This window comes from Podarcis raffonei, chromosome 13 (assembly GCF_027172205.1).
Source record: "Podarcis raffonei isolate rPodRaf1 chromosome 13, rPodRaf1.pri, whole genome shotgun sequence".
Taxonomy (NCBI): domain Eukaryota; kingdom Metazoa; phylum Chordata; class Lepidosauria; order Squamata; family Lacertidae; genus Podarcis; species Podarcis raffonei.
The window spans coordinates 45,291,683-45,309,855 of record NC_070614.1 but is presented as its reverse complement, the minus strand read 5'-3'; the positions used below and the strand labels follow the sequence as shown (position 1 = coordinate 45,309,855).

General features: G+C 43.6%; 3 protein-coding genes and 13 non-coding genes across 16 annotated transcripts; 7 read left to right on the top strand and 9 right to left on the bottom strand.

Annotated features, from left to right (window-relative positions):
• Positions 1-291: 291 nt before the first annotated feature.
• Positions 292-365, top strand: TRNAT-AGU (transfer RNA threonine (anticodon AGU)). The gene has a single exon. It is a non-coding gene; the product is annotated as a tRNA-Thr (tRNA).
• Positions 366-1,433: 1,068 nt separating this feature from the next.
• TRNAD-GUC (transfer RNA aspartic acid (anticodon GUC)) lies at positions 1,434-1,505 on the bottom strand. The gene has a single exon. It is a non-coding gene; the product is annotated as a tRNA-Asp (tRNA).
• A 440-nt stretch (positions 1,506-1,945) lies between these two features.
• Positions 1,946-2,017, bottom strand: TRNAG-UCC (transfer RNA glycine (anticodon UCC)). The gene has a single exon. It is a non-coding gene; the product is annotated as a tRNA-Gly (tRNA).
• Positions 2,018-2,676: 659 nt separating this feature from the next.
• Positions 2,677-2,758, bottom strand: TRNAS-AGA (transfer RNA serine (anticodon AGA)). Its single transcript has one exon. It is a non-coding gene; the product is annotated as a tRNA-Ser (tRNA).
• A 792-nt stretch (positions 2,759-3,550) lies between these two features.
• TRNAL-CAG (transfer RNA leucine (anticodon CAG)) lies at positions 3,551-3,633 on the top strand. Its single transcript has one exon. It is a non-coding gene; the product is annotated as a tRNA-Leu (tRNA).
• A 514-nt stretch (positions 3,634-4,147) lies between these two features.
• TRNAI-UAU (transfer RNA isoleucine (anticodon UAU)) lies at positions 4,148-4,241 on the top strand. The gene is made up of 2 exons: positions 4,148-4,185; positions 4,206-4,241. It is a non-coding gene; the product is annotated as a tRNA-Ile (tRNA).
• A 402-nt stretch (positions 4,242-4,643) lies between these two features.
• On the top strand, positions 4,644-4,715 carry TRNAG-UCC (transfer RNA glycine (anticodon UCC)). Its single transcript has one exon. It is a non-coding gene; the product is annotated as a tRNA-Gly (tRNA).
• A 4,831-nt stretch (positions 4,716-9,546) lies between these two features.
• Positions 9,547-9,620, bottom strand: TRNAI-AAU (transfer RNA isoleucine (anticodon AAU)). Its single transcript has one exon. It is a non-coding gene; the product is annotated as a tRNA-Ile (tRNA).
• A 1,244-nt stretch (positions 9,621-10,864) lies between these two features.
• Positions 10,865-11,405, bottom strand: LOC128399628 (histone H2B 1/2/3/4/6-like). The gene has a single exon (XM_053361251.1). It carries the CDS (start codon positions 11,307-11,309, stop codon positions 10,929-10,931), a length of 381 nt encoding a protein of 126 aa, XP_053217226.1. The 5' UTR covers positions 11,310-11,405; the 3' UTR covers positions 10,865-10,928.
• Positions 11,406-11,572: 167 nt separating this feature from the next.
• Positions 11,573-12,207, top strand: LOC128399624 (histone H2A type 2-C-like). Its single transcript, XM_053361245.1, has one exon. It carries the CDS (start codon positions 11,727-11,729, stop codon positions 12,114-12,116), a length of 390 nt encoding a protein of 129 aa, XP_053217220.1. The 5' UTR covers positions 11,573-11,726; the 3' UTR covers positions 12,117-12,207.
• Positions 12,208-13,769: 1,562 nt separating this feature from the next.
• LOC128399623 (histone H3) lies at positions 13,770-14,341 on the top strand. Its single transcript, XM_053361244.1, has one exon. It carries the CDS (start codon positions 13,786-13,788, stop codon positions 14,194-14,196), a length of 411 nt encoding a protein of 136 aa, XP_053217219.1. The 5' UTR covers positions 13,770-13,785; the 3' UTR covers positions 14,197-14,341.
• A 452-nt stretch (positions 14,342-14,793) lies between these two features.
• Positions 14,794-14,876, bottom strand: TRNAL-CAG (transfer RNA leucine (anticodon CAG)). Its single transcript has one exon. It is a non-coding gene; the product is annotated as a tRNA-Leu (tRNA).
• A 731-nt stretch (positions 14,877-15,607) lies between these two features.
• TRNAM-CAU (transfer RNA methionine (anticodon CAU)) lies at positions 15,608-15,679 on the bottom strand. Its single transcript has one exon. It is a non-coding gene; the product is annotated as a tRNA-Met (tRNA).
• Positions 15,680-16,468: 789 nt separating this feature from the next.
• TRNAS-GCU (transfer RNA serine (anticodon GCU)) lies at positions 16,469-16,550 on the bottom strand. The gene has a single exon. It is a non-coding gene; the product is annotated as a tRNA-Ser (tRNA).
• Positions 16,551-16,762: 212 nt separating this feature from the next.
• On the top strand, positions 16,763-16,835 carry TRNAV-UAC (transfer RNA valine (anticodon UAC)). Its single transcript has one exon. It is a non-coding gene; the product is annotated as a tRNA-Val (tRNA).
• Positions 16,836-17,257: 422 nt separating this feature from the next.
• Positions 17,258-17,331, bottom strand: TRNAI-AAU (transfer RNA isoleucine (anticodon AAU)). Its single transcript has one exon. It is a non-coding gene; the product is annotated as a tRNA-Ile (tRNA).
• Positions 17,332-18,173: the final 842 nt, after the last annotated feature.

The following is an 18,173-nucleotide window of genomic DNA, read 5'->3' as shown; positions in this document are numbered from 1 at the left end:
AGCATTTTGTTCTCCCAGTGGAGACAAGACGCTTCCTAGAACTCCTTTTAAAATTTGTGTTTCTGTTCGCAGTATCTTAAATGCACCACAGAAACAATTTACACTCAGATGGTGACACATGCATATGTGGGAGAGTTTGCACAGAGGAAGAGCGTACAGGCTTGATTGCAGCCTGTCTCTTTTAAAATTTGCATTCAGCAAAGGCCTTTGAGCTCTACTGCCATCAAGAATTTTCCATTTATAACTGCATAAAAGCCTCTAATTTCTATGCTTTCTCTCTTATATATGTGGGGCGCCATGGCTTAGTTGGTCAAAGCGCCTGTCTAGTAAACAGGAGATCCTGGGTTCAAATCCCAGTGGTGCCTTTACATTTCTGAATTGATTCTTTTTTCCTTTTTGGTCATGATCTAAAAGTCTTGCATACAACAACAGCAGCAAAAGGATATAGTTAAAGAAAACACACATGCACGCACAACAATTACTGTAAAGCAGGAAAACATTCATAACAAGAGTATTTTAAAAATAACACTTTCGTGAAAAAGAGCTATTTGGGAAATATTTTTATTATTTTCTTAAATAATGTGGAATAAAATGAAATGCAGACAAGCGTCTTTGGAGATGGATTGAAAGAGAAACAACTATTTCCTTAAACTATTACATAAAAGGTATATTTGTTTTTTTTAATGCAGTTTAATTAATTAAAGGTAAAGGGACCCCTGACCATTAGGTCTAGTCGTGGCCGACTCTGGTGTTGTGGCGCTCATCTCGCTTTATTGGCCGAGGGAGCCAGCGTACAGCTTTCAGGTCATGTAGCCAGCATGACTAAGCCACTTCTGGCGAACCAGAGCAGCACACGGAAACGCCATTTACCTTCCCGCTGGAGTGGTACCTATTTATCTACTTGCACTTTGATGTACTTTCAAACTGCTAGGTGGGCAGGATTTAATTAATTTAATTAATTAGGGACATGGTTATTCCGGGTTCCCAAAACCTATTTCATCGATAAGACTAAGACTACTCTCGAGCCGGCCAAGGAAAAAGAAAGAGTTCTTCTGAACATGTACAAGGTTCTTTTCTTACACCTGTGCCACAATCACAGTCTGCTGAGCGTAGAAGGAAAGGGTTTTCAGCTGAAACAATAACATTTCCAAGCTAGTCTAGGGCAGTGAGCCCAATATTTTAAAAATTAAGCAAGGCACAGATCAAGCCAGAGATCAGTGAGAAGTCTGCGTCTAAATTTAGCTAAGCAGCCCTATCTATCTTTCACAACACCCCCACTCGCACATTAAACATTAAGTTAATAAGACTTCATACATATACTGCAATTCAAATCCATATCACTTAGTTTGTAGAGTTATAATTGCTTTTGAAAACGGAGCATTTTTAGTCGTCCCCCCCCCCCATAAGTAAATGAGGGGGGAAAATATTACCATCTCCCCGTCGGGGAATCGAACCCCGGTCTCCCGCGTGACAGGCGGGGATACTTACCACTATACTAACGAGGACCTGGTTACGTACTTGTTTTTCACAAGGATAGAAATAGCTGCTTCAAATGAAGTAGTTTACAAACTTTTATATTAACATCATATTTTGCCATGGTTCAATTATCTCCTCAAAACCATGCATAGTTTTTCCAATCCTGAGCTTCAACTTACCGTAACGCAGAACTGCATTAAGTTTTTAATCAAGGAAAAGACTCGTTCAGGAAAGAAAGGAAGAAGGAAGGAAGATGCTGCAGAGCAGGTTGGATAAAAATTTGCCCATGCATGCCCATTCTTCTCCACAAATAACATGTAACCAATGCTCCCTTTTCATTCCTCGTCTTCCTTTATTTCCTGAACAGAAAGTTTAATAATTGTTTTGAAAACGAAAACTGGAAAACAGTATTTTAATAGTTTTTTAAAACAGCCATAAAAATAAAATATTTTTTTTAAAAAAGACTCTCTGCGTTGGCCGGGAATCGAACCCGGGTCAACTGCTTGGAAGGCAGCTATGCTCACCACTATACCACCAACGCTTACGGGAGAAAAATTCGTGAGTTCTCCCTGCTATGCAGCATACTTCAATTGTGACAAACCATGAACGAGAAGCAAATTGACTGTCTCCCTCCTGCTGCACATAAATTCTGTGCGCAAAGTTAACCAACGCTTTCTCAGGGCAAAGCGCAATGTGAGGTATATTCAGGTAACCAGAGCTCAGGCGAATTAGGTGCCTGTGAAATTTAACCGTCCAGGAGATAGTGTATCATCTGAGCATACTATAAAAAAATGCATAACCCTTACCAGCTGAAAAACAAACACATCCAGCATCCAGGTTTCAAGGGCTGAGAAAACTTTTTCTTTCTCAATCGCTTCCTGCACGTCTGCTTTTCAGAAATTAAAATGCGAACGACTGAATCGACCAAGCGGGACATTTAAAAAGTACACACACCACCATCGAGGCAGAATCCATTCTTTGAAACACTCTAAGCGACAGGAACAGCAACCCCAGTTTCTCTAACCCGTCTATCGTGAGTGTTGCGCGGTTTGCGTAAAATGACACAGCTAGCAAACAGCAGGCACCATTTCTCCAGCCCATGGGTCGGTTACCGTGTGAAAATTTTATTTTAAAATGTAGGAAACCACAACAAAAGAAGCGAGGTTTTAAAGATCCCAAAACAAAAGAAATTACGTATCGCGTAGTCGGCAGGATTCGAACCTGCGCGGGGAGACCCCAATGGATTTCTAGTCCATCGCCTTAACCACTCGGCCACGACTACGAAGTGATAAACAACCCTGCAACCTTTCATACTATGGAAATAGCTACGGTTTCAGTCTGCTTCTGTGCAAGTTGATGTCACGGAAGGTGACATTTGAGCTTAGCAATTGAGACCATACTTAATAACTTCCAGTCGGTACATTTTCCTCGCCGAACACCACAGGACTGTGTTTTCTAAATTAACCCAAATCATCAGCCTGCAGAGAGCTTCCTCTTCTGTCACTATTTTAAAAAGACTAACACCGTGATCGTGGGAACGGGCCAACAAAGTTACGGCACACCTTTGATCCCCGCCACATCAACACAAACGCACGATGAATTTCTCAGTCCAGCCAGTTTACGCTGCTCAGTGGCCGGTCATCAAACATACAAAAAAACAGATAATGTACACTTGTGAATGCTTCTTGTGTGGATCCTGTGCAAGTGTCCAGTAACCACGTGATGACTTTGCACGTGAGAACCAATCCGTAAAGCGGGCAGCACTCTCAAAGGCTTCCATAATATACTGTACCTTGAGACAGCACCCTTGAAGTTCCTTAAATTGTAGTCGCGCAGCTGGATGTACTGTATAGCAATTTATTGCCTTCGTCGATGAGGGTGCTTCCTTCGTAATCTTATTGAAATTCGTACTTTGAAGGTATACCTTTTTTAAAAATCAATATATGATGATGCAATGATAAAGCATAAAGGTTTACATTATTATAATATGCCAAAGGTTTACATTAGGAAGAGGGAGAGGGGAGAATGTATTACCGTAATCTGCAAATACGTGGGGGGGGTAGGAGTTCAGAAAGTCAGGATGGCCGAGCGGTCTAAGGCGCTGCGTTCAGGTCGCAGTCTCCCCTGGAGGCGTGGGTTCGAATCCCACTTCTGACAAGATTGATTTTTATTACATAGACTTCTATTAGTACAGTACTTCTGCCATTAAAAAAATTCTTTAGTTTCAAGGACAGGGGCGTGGAGTTGAAGTGCTCACGTGGCTTGGATGCTTCTACTCTTTCAAGCTACTTTCTGAACACGCCCTTTGACGAAGAGTTCTGTGTAGCTCGAAAGATTACCCCGTGCTTTTAAAACATAATCCTTTTTTGAATGCTTATTCCAGCTTAACTGTCGTGCTTACTCCGGTGGATGTTCTGTGGGGCAAAACCACTTCCCGGGGCGGCCTGGTCTTAAAAAGTCAGGCACACCAAGATGTGATTGTGACTTAAGAATACTCCAGGAAAATCTTTCCCATTTACTTTGAAATCCTTGCTACGCATGTCTGTCCTTCATTAAAATAAATAAGTTGAATTTTCTGTGCTAGATTTGTCGTTTAAAATTTTTTTTACACTACTTTCGAAAACTTTGAGAGCCACACAAGGAAAACTGGGCAAAGGTTTGTGGAGCAGCGGCTCCAGTGGCGCAATCGGTTAGCGCGCGGTACTTATACAGCAGTACTTGTGAAAGCAATGCCGAGGTTGTGAGTTCGAGCCTCACCTGGAGCATAACTTTTGCTCACCAGACCCTTCAAGGGTCTTTGTTCCGTCCTGAGTCCCAGATCAATAACCGATGCTTTCATTAATCTTAGAGAATCAGCAGAGGTGCTTAAAGATTTGAAGTTGAGCCACGGAACTAGAAAAAAACATATCAAAAAGGTGGCACGGTGTGTTTCGATACTGAATTACCATTCGACAGCGCTTTAATTTTCACTATAGTTGTGGAGGTGTAGAGAAAAGGATTCCCCTCCCCCTCAAGGAGTGAAATTTGAAAAACTTCGACATAAATGTATGAAGCGACCCACAACTTTCAAATCCTTAGTGGATGGCGCCACCATGTGGAAACTCAGAGGCATAACTAATAGGATGCTTAGCCATAAAGAATCAGAAAAAACCAGCTTTACACCAAAGGCGTTGGTGGTATAGTGGTGAGCATAGCTGCCTTCCAAGCAGTTGACCCGGGTTCGATTCCCGGCCAACGCAGTTATTTTTTTTTAGTTTCTTCAAAGCTCATCTCCACATTTTGTTTTTCCCTTCTTTTGTTTCTACTGCATTACCAGGTTAAATAAATGTACAAAAACAACGTGTTCATTTTATCACAATTGTAAGATGATTTCTTTAAAGAAAAACAAGTCCTGAAGCTTCCTAGATATAAGCAACTTTATTTCTTATGCCATGAACCTATTTTGCAGGATGCTTGTGGCCACAAAATTTCTACCATACAGGAATTATCTGACAATCTTTAAGATGCCACAAGCCTTATTGCTGTTTTTCCTGCAGTAAAATAACTTTGTTCTGCTTTGGATTTTTTTAAGAAAAAAGAAAGTTTGCAAAGGTATTTCAATACTGCTTTGCCTGGGATGTTTGAAAAAGACCTTAAAGGTACTCTGAGTGCACTTTAGGTTCAGAGCATGCTCACCGGTATCCTGGCTTTTAATTATAACCAAAGGCCCTTCCCTACTAGAAGAGGTGAACTGAGGGTAATTAAGGAGAGGGTCTTTTCTGTGGTTAAGGATGAAAACAATATTGAGGAGTGCTTTTGGAATCAATCTCACCCCACTGAAGAGAAGCCTTATTTATTTCACATGTGTTATTGGGGGGGGGGGAATGGGGTTGGCTTTTACAGTCCAAATCTCTAAGGTGTGGCTTATCTCCTGTTTGACAAGGTCTTTGATAATGGCCACTGATTGCATTACCTGGCAAGTCTAGTTTCTTCTTTTGAGATGGTAAATACCTTAATTCTTGAATCCAGGTCATAGGCCTAGCCTATTCATACAGAAAATATTCCCTTAAAAAAGAATTTGTAAGTGAAATGAACCATAGGGGGAGGTTTATCCAATATATTTCCTTCTGCATAATAATATTTGGCATCATCAAGACTCAATATGGCTTCAGGATTGCTCTTCTGTACTATTTCAGACATGTGGTTTATGCACTTACGCATGTGTGTTTACCTTGTGCACTTATGAACATTCATTTTATTTACAACACCTTCAATTTCTTATAACATAAGCATTTACTGGACTGTCAGATCTAGCAACCAAGTCTTCAAAATCTACTAAACATTACTCTTTTAATGTGTTGAGGGTTTCAGAGGCCACATGCTGAAGCATCAGGTTCATCTGGCCCCAGGAAAGACTTTCAGATTTGTTTGCTGGGAGGCCAAGCAAAGTTGTTTCTAATCAAGTGTTATCCTGCACTTTCTAGTGCACGGGTGTCAAACACAAGGGCCGCGGGCCAAATCCGGCCCGCCAGACCTCGTCATGTGGCCCGTGTAGCCGCCGCTGGCCGCTAGCCTTCACCTTTTATTCTCGCTCTCTTTTTTTTGACATGCGCGGCAGCCTACAAGCCAGAGAACGTCTGCCCTTTAGCGGCGCCGGCCGTTCTACACAGGAAACCTCCACTTTACATGCATTCAGGAAACCTCCACTTGTTTTTATATTGAGCGCATGCCATCCTGTGATGTGACAGATCCAACGGCTGCCTGAACCCTTCTCTCCTGTACTGTAAGTCCTACAGATACAACCGGCCCTTTGAGGGTGACCAAACTGCTGATGCGGCCCCCGATGAATTTGAGTTTGACACCCCTGTTCTAGTGCATTTCCTCATTGCTGTCTCATTGCAGGTTTGTTGCACAAGACCTCCCAAACAACTTTAAATGCACAGCCTGAAAATGCCAGTATCTTATTGAACCACACCCAAAGATAAGAACAGACTGGGAGTGCCCATTGATGCAACTGAAGCAAAATGACCCAGATTAGATTGCCAGACAACCATTACTTTTAATGCATCATGAATGGGGCAGGGTGTGGATGTCATTGTCTACTCACTGGGAATGCAACCTGAAAGAGTCTTTGAGCCCAAAAGGGTGACCTTAGATTAGAACACCTCCATAGGTTACACAGTTATCTTTCTTTTCCAGCTTCTATTTGTAAAATTTTAGATTGTGATGGCTTTGGAGCAGCAACTTGTCTCTGTGTCAGCTGTATAAGTGCTATGTATACGGGTGGTACTAGCTACCTAAACATATATAATGTTGCCAATTTTCCTGGCCATTGACCAGGTGGTACAATGTGCCCAAGGATCAGTGTTGGGACCTGTGCTTTTTAACTTCTTCATCGATGATTTAGAGTTAGGACTGAGCAATCAAGATGGCCAAGTTTGCTGATGACACTAAATTGTTCAGGGTTGTTAAAGTAAAGTCATGTATGTTGGAGCAAAACAAAAACTTAATTTTATGCACGCATTCATGGGGTCTGAACTGGAGGTGATGGACCAGGAGCAAGACCTTTGGGTCATAATGTGGTAGATGGCTTAGTGACCATATTCACCCAGTTGACAGCGGCAATGAAAAAGGTGAATTGCATGCTAGGAATCATTCAAAAAGGAACTGGAAATAAAACTGCCAGTATCATAATGCTGCTATACAAATCTATGGTGGGGCACTGTATACAGTTTCACACCACCTCACCTCAAAAGGATATTGTCGAGCTGGAAAACATTCATAAAAGGGCTACCACCATTGTGACTCTCCTATGAAGAAAGGATGCAATGTTTGGTACTTTTTAATTTATAGAAAAGACTGTGATAGGAATTTTATGGTCTTAGATATATGGCAACGTTCATAACCACACGTACATAGATCAGCACAGGAAAGCCAACCTGGAACCATTTTGATTCCCAAACCTAGCAAATGTTTCTGTGCATGGTCAAAATGGAAAAGCCTCCCCATTGTCTCTTCCTTCACAAATCCTGTATTAATCTGTGTTTGAATAAGGGTGTGAGCCTTATCATTACAAAAGACTGCCCAGGCTTCCCAAGAAATCCAATAAAGTAACCTGCCAGACAGGAAATAAACAAAGCGACAGGAGAAAACAACATGCAAATGTTCTGTTTTAGACCGTCTTATCTGAGGGGTGGTCTTAGGTTACACCCCTTCTGTGATGAATGCATAATGTTTCTGGGGGTGGTCTTGATCTAGAGGATGGGAATTTCAAAACTCTTTATAAGCCCTTGCACAGCATTTTTGGGGGTCCTCCTCCTTTCCTGCGTGTGAGGGGAGCACCATGTTGCAACAGATCAATAAAGATCAAGCTTACTAGGTGCTTTGCTTCTCAATATTCTCTGGTTGGCCTCTGTTATTTTCTCCTACCAATAGGGAACCTATGTAAGGACTCTATATGGGCTCTTGGATACCCCATAAGGGAAAAGGGCATATTTTTATTTACAACAAGACAAGTAAAAGGTGAAGCTTATAAAGCTATGCAAGTGGAAGTAGAGAAAAGTTTTTCTCCCTCTCTCATAACACCAGCACTTTTTTTTTTTGTTTTGACAAAGTAATAATCATAAATAATTAAGAATAAAAATGTGCACCCCACCACCGACACCATCCAACCTCCCAAAATTTCAACACCTCTTGCAATGGTTTGACTCCTTTCCATTTTAACAGAACAAATTCTGCAAACACCCTCCATATCTCCTCAAAATCATTTCTCCTGTATATTCCCCGTCTTACCTTAATGGCACATGTTAATTTACCATTGATAACTATATCCCACAGCTCTTTACACCATTCTTCCATTTTATATTCTGCTTGTCCCTTGCACTTCCTAGCTATCATAATTTGTGCAGCTGTCAATAAATTTGTGAGTAAGTCCTTCACAGCCTGCGAACCTTCCACGCCATCGTAAATTGATAATAATGCTACCTCTGAACTTTTGGTCAGCTTTAACCCAGTGATTTCTGTTATCTCCTTAAACACCCTTTGTCGGTTTTTTTAAAAAACATGTTGACATCCCCACCACATGTGAACATAATTCCCTGTTTCCTGGCATCCCCTCCAACATAACACTGAATATTCCTTGTTTATTTGATTTAATCTGATCATCCAAATGAATTTATAATAATTTTCTTTTATTCTTATGGACATCCTATAGAACTGAATGTTGGAAGATTTAGGACCAATAAAAGAAAGTGGTTCTTCACTCAATGTATCATCAAACTATGGAACTCACTCCCCACAAGAGGCAGAGACTGTCACCATCGTATTTATTATTATTTTATTATGTATCAAATTCCCTGGATGTCTTTAAAAGAGGATTAGACCAATTCATGGAGGGGCAAGCTATCAATGGCTACTAGCCATGATGGCTATGTTCAGCCTCCACATTTGGAAGCAGCAATGCTTTTGAATATTGCTGGAAACCATGGGAGGGGAGAGGGCTCTTGCGTTCATGATCTGCTCTCACTGGTTTCCCACAGGCATCTGTGAGAATGAGGGTGCTGGACTAGATGGGCCATTGGCCTATGGTATTGAGCATTATGACAATCTATCACTCAAGTTCTTAAGATGCCTCAGCCAAGTAAGTAGAAGTTGTGTAGCATAGGCTCTTTTACAAACTCCAGGTTCCTATGTCTCAGGGAAGCTACTATCAATCACCCACCCAGAGATGCAGTTTTTGGCAGCTGTTCCACAAATGAAAAGATGTACTGTTTTCAATACTCCCCAACATCTTCAACTTTCATCGGAAGGGGTGAAAGACTCTTAAAACATCTGATTTGGGCTTTTCAGTGCCCTAGTATTAAGCTTGTTGTGAGGACAGCAAAACTAGTAGCTTCTCTGCAAAATATTTTCCCCTGCTGGTTTAGCATTAAACGTTATTAACACATTTAGCATTAGCAAGATGTATAACTTTCTCCAGAATGCTCAAAGGCTTTGGGTTAAAGTTTGGGTCAGAAAGGCCTCACTTTCCATTGCTCAAGTTTGCTGTTATATTAGCCTTGCGACGCTTCACATACATAAAATACAATCTTGTGGCCCGTACGGGGATCGAACCCGCGACCTTGGCGTTATTAGCACCACGCTCTAACCAACTGAGCTAACCGGCCAACTGCATGTCGCTCTTTCTTTCCATGTGGAAACGCTCTACGTCCTGCGCATTGTTTTTATAAATCACATCACAAGGCGGCGCCAGAAGACAAGTAACAAGGAAATTGGACGCCTTTCAGCAGGGATACCAGGAATATTTACTGAAATTGCCTCGAGTTCTTTCACGGAAAAATAAAACACTCCAGTTACGGTGTGCAAAGAATCGTGCTCCCTCCCACAAGTAAGGTCTCTAGCAACCTTGTTAATCAAGATAGTATGGCAGACCACACAACAACGTGTTTTTTGTGTGAAACAAGACCAGGGCTACTCAATTTGCGGGCAATATATATCTGGGGCAGACCCAAACTAGAAGGAATTAATCTGCAACCGTCACGTGTTTGCTGTAACTCTGTACTCCTTGTAAACGTCTCTGGAGAATAGAGCTATCCATGTGAATTTATCACTGCAGCGCTTTTCCGTAACACGGAAGGGTGACATTGAAACCTCATCAAATGAAAGGATGAAAGAGAAGAGGAAGGATACGAATTTTTCAAAGCGGATATGACTATGTCATAAGCACAAACGTCTCTAACCAAGCCTAATTTACTGGGTTGTCAAATAAACTGGCCCTAATGCTTCTTTCTAGGGTTGGCAACTTACTGCAACCATGGTTAAAGAGACAAAATGCATTTTAAACGCTGTCTTAGGCTGCTCCCCAAAAACTTGGATTTAGAGACTGTCACTGATGCGGAAGTGAAGTAGATACCCTTATCTGCCATTAATATGGCCAAATAAGAAGGGTCTGTAGTATATTAACTGCAACATTAAATTCGTTGAAGTTGCAACATAGCCTAGCTATAAATTTATAAGGAGGAATTTAGAAACCAGCTCATTTTTTTAAAATGAGAGGGACAAAGTCTCGACTCTCACTCTTAAAACTCCTTTTAAGATATTAGCCAAGGAACTGTGGCACAACACTCCTTAAAGTCTTCGTACTATAAGGATACGTTTCAATACTCCCATAGTAGTAACTCCCATCTTTGTTCAATGCAGCCCTCAGGCTCGCCCGCCACCTGTTACTTATCTCGTTTAGGCTGCAGGCAAAACATACCTGTTTTTTCAGCCCTTTGACGAATGAAGCAATCTATGGCCTTTAAAGCTTGGGGCGGAGCATTGCTGGTTACCCTACTATATTGTAAACCACCCTGCAGTTTAGAAATGCAAAAAGAAAATTAAAGAATAAAATTAAACACGTAGCCGCAACAGCTCTTTTTCTGAAAAAGTGGGTGGCTCTTAAAAGAGCCTTTGGGTATGTGAGGAGGCGAGATTCACTTGGAGCTGGTGTACTTGGTGACGGCCTTGGTGCCCTCGGAGACGGCGTGCTTGGCCAGCTCTCCGGGCAGCAGGAGTCGGACGGCGGTCTGGATCTCCCGGGAGGTGATGGTGGAGCGCTTGTTGTAGTGCGCCAGGCGGGAAGCCTCGGCCGCGATGCGCTCGAAGATGTCGTTGACGAAGGAGTTCATGATGCTCATGGCCTTGGAGGAAATGCCCGTGTCCGGGTGGACCTGCTTGAGCACCTTGTAGACGTAGATGGAGTAGCTCTCCTTGCGGCTCTTCTTGCGCTTCTTGTCGCCCTTCTTCTGCGTCTTGGTGACGGCCTTCTTGGAGCCCTTCTTGGCCGCGGGAGCGGATTTGGCTGGCTCAGGCATGATGCTGTAATCACTCAATCACACGCGAAACAACCGGAAACTCGAGAAGAAATGAAGGCAGCTGCTGAGCGTCCTGTATTTATACGGCTTCCATGCTAATCGCAGGATTGAAACACTCGAATTCTCATTGGCTCAGAAACCAGCGACGCCTATTGGACGATTAGATTGTTACATGCAAATAGTAGAATTCTAAAACTTTGATTTCTATTGGATGGCATAAATGCCGTCTGCCTATTGGGTAGCAAACAGCACCGGCCTTCCAATTGGACAGATAGGGTGAAACTCGAAAGCTAACCAATGGGAATGCGCACTTACAATCCGCAGGACTGAATAAAAGGCCGAGGAGCGCATTTGTTTCTCAGCTTGTGTTCTTTCTAGTAGGAATCGTGAGCTTTATACTCTTTTGAAATTAGCGTCATGTCTGGACGTGGAAAGCAAGGAGGCAAGGCTCGTGCCAAGGCGAAGACTCGCTCTTCTCGTGCCGGGCTGCAGTTCCCCGTGGGTCGTGTGCACCGTCTTCTGCGCAAAGGGAACTACGCAGAGCGCGTCGGAGCCGGAGCGCCCGTCTACTTGGCTGCTGTGCTGGAGTACCTGACTGCTGAGATCCTGGAGTTGGCCGGCAACGCTGCCCGGGACAACAAGAAGACCAGGATCATCCCTCGCCACTTGCAGCTCGCCATCCGCAACGACGAGGAGCTGAACAAGCTCCTGGGCAAAGTCACCATTGCTCAAGGAGGCGTTCTCCCCAACATCCAGGCTGTGCTGTTGCCCAAGAAAACCGAGAGCCACAAGGCCAAAGGAAAATAGATCGCGTTTAATCGGAACTACAGCAGAAAAAAAAACCCCACAAAGGCTCTTTTAAGAGCCACCCACAATTTCATAAAGAGCTTTGATCATATGGAACTTTTAGGTTTTTTTAGTGTTGCCGTTTGAAACCGTGCGTCGTTTTCTTAAGCAGGTGTAGAAAAACGTTTCAAGGCCAATATCCATGATACAATTTAAATAATGTGATCTGTGCTACTCTTGCAGTGAAAAAAAGTTGCAACTAAATAGGCTTCTGCTACATCACATCTCACTCTTGAAAGATACTAGAAGGCTGTTGTGAGAAGGATAAAATGTTTCTGAACTTCCCACTTAAATTCTCCCTTCAATGAATATTTCCACTCGTGGTCGAATTTCATGAGCGTAGTTGCAAACCTAACCCATTCCGCTGTGAGTAACCTGATTACACTCGGAGATTTTATGTTGTGAAACTGCATAGAATTGCACGATTACGAGACGAACACAATTGTGAAATCCATGTTTGAAAGCATAAAACCGCTGCGGTTTTGGCGGCAATTTCAAATGAAAAACCCCGCGGGATTTTGAGGGCGGGGGGCCCCTGAGTAGCCAATCACACGTTAGGGCGCGTCTTTCAAATTATCCGTTGGTTAACAAAAGTTACATTATCTGGCAACTCAGTTTCTTTAGTAAGGCTAAAGGAATTCTTAGTCTTTAGAAGGAAATGTCCGATTTCAATGGACTTTGCTCCCAGGAAGGTGGGTATAGGGTTACAGACGAGCTGCATTAAAGACATGGAGTCCGATCCTATGAATGTCTACGGAGAAGTCTCGCTCAGCCCAGTGCAGTTTACTCCCAAGAAAGCGTGCAAAGCAATGCAGCAGCCTTAACCAATTTATTAAGGCATCCAATCAGTCTTCGATATATGTTATGCAGTGCCCGGTATTAAGCTTACTCTCTGCAAGAAGATCAAACGCATCCATTCTTAAGGAAATCAGCCCTGAGTGCTCACTGGAAGGACAGATCGTGAAGCTGAGGCTCCAGTACTTTGGCCACCTCATGAGAAGAGAAGACTCCCTGGAGAAGACACTGATGCTGGGAAAGATGGAGGGCACAAGGAGAAGGGGGCGACAGAGGACGAAATGGTTGGATAGTGTTTTCGAGGTTACCAGCATGAGTTTGACCAAACTGCAGGAGGTAGTGTAGGACAGAGGTGCCTGGCGTGCTCTGGTCCATGGGGTCACGAGGAGTCGGACACGACTAAACGACTAAACAACAACAACAACTGAGATTCACTGTAGTTTAACATTCAGGGTCCTACAGATCACCTATTTTTACGGCTAAGTGCTGCGATGAGGTGGGCATTTGTGGAAAACTCTTCCTACTTTGATTATGTTTTCCGAGGGCGGGGGGATGAACAGAATAAACCACTTTAATCCCTATATTTCTTATAGCATTGCATTTCCATCTATCTAGGAAATAAAACCTTGGGAAGGAGCGGAAGGACGAAGGGCGGTGCTGCAAAGTCTATCCAATCAATGCCGAGCCCGGGAAATTCAAATTCTGCAACGGTCCTCTGACCTCATTCAGCCAATCAGGACGCAGCCGCTGGCTATAAAAAGGCGGTCCCAAGACCCCTTGGCTTCATTTCTTTTTCTTTTCTGGCGAAGAAAGTTCTATCCGCGCGAAGACAAAGATGGCCCGTACAAAGCAGACGGCTCGCAAGTCGACTGGCGGGAAGGCGCCTCGCAAGCAGCTGGCGACCAAAGCCGCCCGGAAGAGCGCGCCGGCCACGGGCGGAGTGAAGAAGCCTCACCGCTACCGGCCGGGCACCGTGGCGCTGCGCGAGATCCGCCGCTACCAGAAGTCGACGGAGCTGCTGATCCGCAAGCTGCCTTTCCAGCGCCTGGTGCGCGAGATCGCGCAGGACTTCAAGACGGACCTGCGCTTCCAGAGCTCGGCCGTGATGGCTCTGCAGGAGGCGAGCGAGGCTTACCTGGTGGGCCTCTTCGAGGACACGAACCTGTGCGCCATCCACGCCAAGCGCGTCACTATCATGCCCAAGGACATCCAGCTCGCCAGGCGCATCCGCGGAGAGAGGGCCTGAGAAGCGCCCGCCTGCGTCCCCAGAACACGAATCCTGTTTCACCACAAAGGCTCTTTTAAGAGCCACCACATGGTCTTGGAAAAGAGCTCGCACGATGCTAAATTATCTCTTGCCGCTGCCGAATATATGTTCGATTCTTAATCTTTATCTGCAATAATTTGAATAATCTGTATGCTAGTTTTCTAATGAACTTTAGTTTTAAGTCTCCATGGAACTCTTAAGCTAGTAAGTTCCACCACCCTACTTTTTCCATTTTTATGTTCTGCACACAATACTTGAAAAGACGCTAAGCCGCTTAACTGCAGGAAGCTAAATAATCGGTTACATAACTAACATTGGCTCGGGGTAGAAACGTTGCAATTTTAAAGCAGTTCCTGGCTTTACTTCCCCACCCCAATGTAGATTTAAAGCTGAAAGCAACCTCTTTTTTATAGGCATGTCAAAAGTACTCATGGGCTGCTTAAAAACTATGCTGTAATGCCAGCATTTCTTTCCTTTTAGAGGGCAGCACACACATTGCTCTAATGAAGTGATCCGGAGAAATGCCAGGTGAAAAACGGTATATCGGCCGCGAAATCTGACCAAGAAAAGCTAGCTTGTCAGAAGTGGGATTCGAACCCACGCCTCCAGAGGAGACTGCGACCTGAACGCAGCGCCTTAGACCGCTCGGCCATCCTGACTACTTAAGAAAGGGGGTTTCTTTGTTGAAGAAAGTGTATTTCATTATAACGCATTGGTTTAAGAAGTTTAGGGAGCCATGTGTAACAACAGTGAGGATCAGCTGACAAATCAACTTGTTAGCAGGAATCACCCTCAGTGAAAACGATCTTTCTTTTCCCCTTAATCTGCGGCGGAGGAGGCGGCAGCCATTTAGTCCCCAGCGTGGGGAGGGGAAATCTATCGCAATGAAGGAAACCTATCGCCCACACGGTGGCGCTGTATAGTTTAAAATGCTTTGCGATGGGTTATCGCTGAAGAAGCAGGACCAGTTTTCTACCCTGCTGCAATGCATGTAAATAAACATGGGAAAAGTTCATTGGTCACGTGCAGAGGACTTTTTCGTCTTCATAGAAGAGAGGAGAGCATCATTCATTGTCACCCACACTCGTGAGGAGGAGGCTAAGGATGGTCTTTCTAAGAAGCGGGAGAGTTTTAGGCTGCCACAACTTTCCGGAGCTGATAAGAATAGCACAGCCATTTCGATGTGAAATAAAATCGAAGCAGGGCTGAAAGAGGAAAAGGTCGTTTTAAGTGCATTGATGGTCTGCAGGGTAAACGGGAGTTTAGCTAATTCCTTATAGCCTTTGACGATGACTCATAAATCCACACACGATTTTGAAGCTTGAAGACCAGCCTGTGAATTGCAACAACTTAAATTCATTCAATTTTTTTCTTAAGTAAAAAATACTTGTAGCAGAGGATGGTTTCGATCCATCGACCTCTGGGTTATGGGCCCAGCACGCTTCCGCTGCGCCACTCTGCTTGTGAAGACAGTATTCTTTAGACAGCCTTACAAACTCATGACGTTTGTGTGTGCGCGCGGCGGCAGGGTTTCTCCATCTTTCAGTTTAAAAGAAATGCTTTTTATTTAATCGCTGACTTCTCCCTCGTTAATATTCTGAGGAGTTTCTACTTTTGCAAGTGCCAAACACCCAGTTGCACGTCAATTATCAATCACATTGCCTGTCAATTTGAAAGGCTTGTGCACTCAGTTTATTAGATTTCTGTAACCCACAGGCGCTGCGGGACGTCATTTCTCCACCGTTTCTCCATTAAAGAGACGTTTCTGTCTAGCTGGCACTCCCATCTTTGCCCTTGCCTTTTACATTCACGGTTGAAGATGTCAATCTATTGCTATTGTGATGGTTGCTGCTTTTATTAATTTGCGTGATGCTTGCTCATGCATGATCAACAGAAGTCACAATTGCGCTCAGCAGTTGAGGTGAGAAGTTCTCTGAGCCACATACAGAGAACTGTAACAAATCAGTAACAAATCTCAGGCAGAGAGCATGCTTCCAGATTCACCGCCTCCATGCATTTGTGTGTTTGTTCTCCAATTCTGGTATTGGGCTGCAAATAAACACTATTTTGTAGACATCACTGCCCAAATAACGAAATTTATGGGAGGGGAAAGTTCATATCAGCACACGGGAAAGCATCTCTAACCTTTATGTTAGTTTGCTAAAGAAAGTCGGGGCGGGAGCTCAGAATGGTTTTGCCTGCGGGAATGACAAACAAATGAAAGAAATAGCAAAAAAGGAAAAACCAGCATCGACGAAGGTGGGATTCGAACCCACGCGTGCAGAGCACAATGGATTAGCAGTCCATCGCCTTAACCACTCGGCCACCTCGTCTCTTCCGGTAGGAGCTCTCGGGATGCTTCCTTTTGCTCAAAACAGCCGAATGTTTATTCTAAGGTTGTGTGTCGTTTCTTTGCAATGTACAGCATTTGATATCAATTGGGAAGCCTGTTTACTAAGTCAGCCGCTACAACTTTGCAAGCATCCCTTTTAAAAACGGTAACATTTCTTATAAGTAGGAAAATACCACCCTTCTTCCTGTCGTGGGTTCCATAGTGTAGTGGTTATCACGTCTGCTTTACACGCAGAAGGTCCTGGGTTCGAGCCCCAGTGGAACCAAAGCGGGTTTTTTTTATTGAAATTGATTGAAAAAGTCAAAGGGGATGGAAGATTGAGAAGTACGTGTGGAAATTATAAACAACGACTTCCTTCTGCTTTTCCCTTTCCACAGCAATTAAAGGAGGTGGTATACATTAATGCAAGAGCGACACCGTTGTTTGGCCAGAATTTTATGATCTAACTCAAAGCGACGTGGAAGAAACAGAACATGCAATAGAAAAGGAGCAACAATCTGTATGCAGTACAGTATTCTGGAAGATTTTAGGACGATGAACCCCAACGCGCCGATGCCTTCACTCCCCACTTTAGTGCTTACTAGGACCTTTGGAACTGCATCAGAGGGTTCAACTTCCTACTGTGAAATGACGAGAAAGTTCAAAAGGTAGCATTTTTTTTATTTTAAAAAAAGGGTAAATCACATCTGGCCCGTACGGGGATCGAACCCGCGACCTTGGCGTTATTAGCACCACGCTCTAACCAACTGAGCTAACCGGCCAGTTGCCGCTCGAAGCTTCCGTAACTACATACTACAATATACACACTGCTTAGCAGTTGCAAATATTTTTAGCAGCATAAAAGTCAGACGGCGGTGTGTCGGTTGAGCACGCTTGGATCCTCCATCCATCGCCTATGAGGGTCCCTGCAGAGGTCTGATTCAGTCAGATTAGGGAAATAATGGGTTTATAATGTGGTTTTATTTTTATTTCTGGCCTGCTCTCAATATTATTTATTCTTCTAGGGGAGAGCATCAACCTCACCCCTCCTTTTTTAAAAAAAGAACCCTTAAGGTATTTGCAAATAAATAATAATAATAATAATAACAACAATAACAACAACAACAACAACAACAATAATTTATTTGTACCCCGCCCATCTGGCTGGGTTTCCCCAGCCACTCTGGGCGGCTTCCACAAAGACCAAAAATACACTAAGATGTCACACATTAAAAGCTTCCCTGAACAGGGCTGCCTTAAGATGTCTTCTGAATGTCAGGTAGTTGTTTATATAATTACAAGGCGTTTTGAACTGGTGTTTATTTCAATTATATCCCATCTTTCCTCCATTATTATAGTGGTTCTCCCTGATTTCATCCTTAAAATAACCCTGTGAGGTACGTTAGGGCTGAAAGGTCACCCAGTGAGCTTCATAGCTGAGTTGTCTCTTTTGCTCCTGGGTGACAGCATTCATCCATGCTTGTCCAACCCTAAATTGCCTGCACCAGCCCTCTCTTTCATTAGTGGCTCCTTGTTTTCAAAAAAACAAAACCCCACAAAGAAGTCAGTCAAGCATCTGCAGAGGAGCAACTAGTCAAGGCCGGAGGCATTAAGGGGTGATTGG

What these genes read in the sequence shown, in the direction of transcription:
- LOC128399624 (XM_053361245.1), top strand. Translation starts at nt 11,727, where the DNA reads ATGTCTGGACGTGGAAAGCAAGGAGGCAAGGCTCGTGCCAAGGCGAAG.
- LOC128399628 (XM_053361251.1), bottom strand. Translation starts at nt 11,309, where the DNA reads ATGCCTGAGCCAGCCAAATCCGCTCCCGCGGCCAAGAAGGGCTCCAAG.
- LOC128399623 (XM_053361244.1), top strand. Translation starts at nt 13,786, where the DNA reads ATGGCCCGTACAAAGCAGACGGCTCGCAAGTCGACTGGCGGGAAGGCG.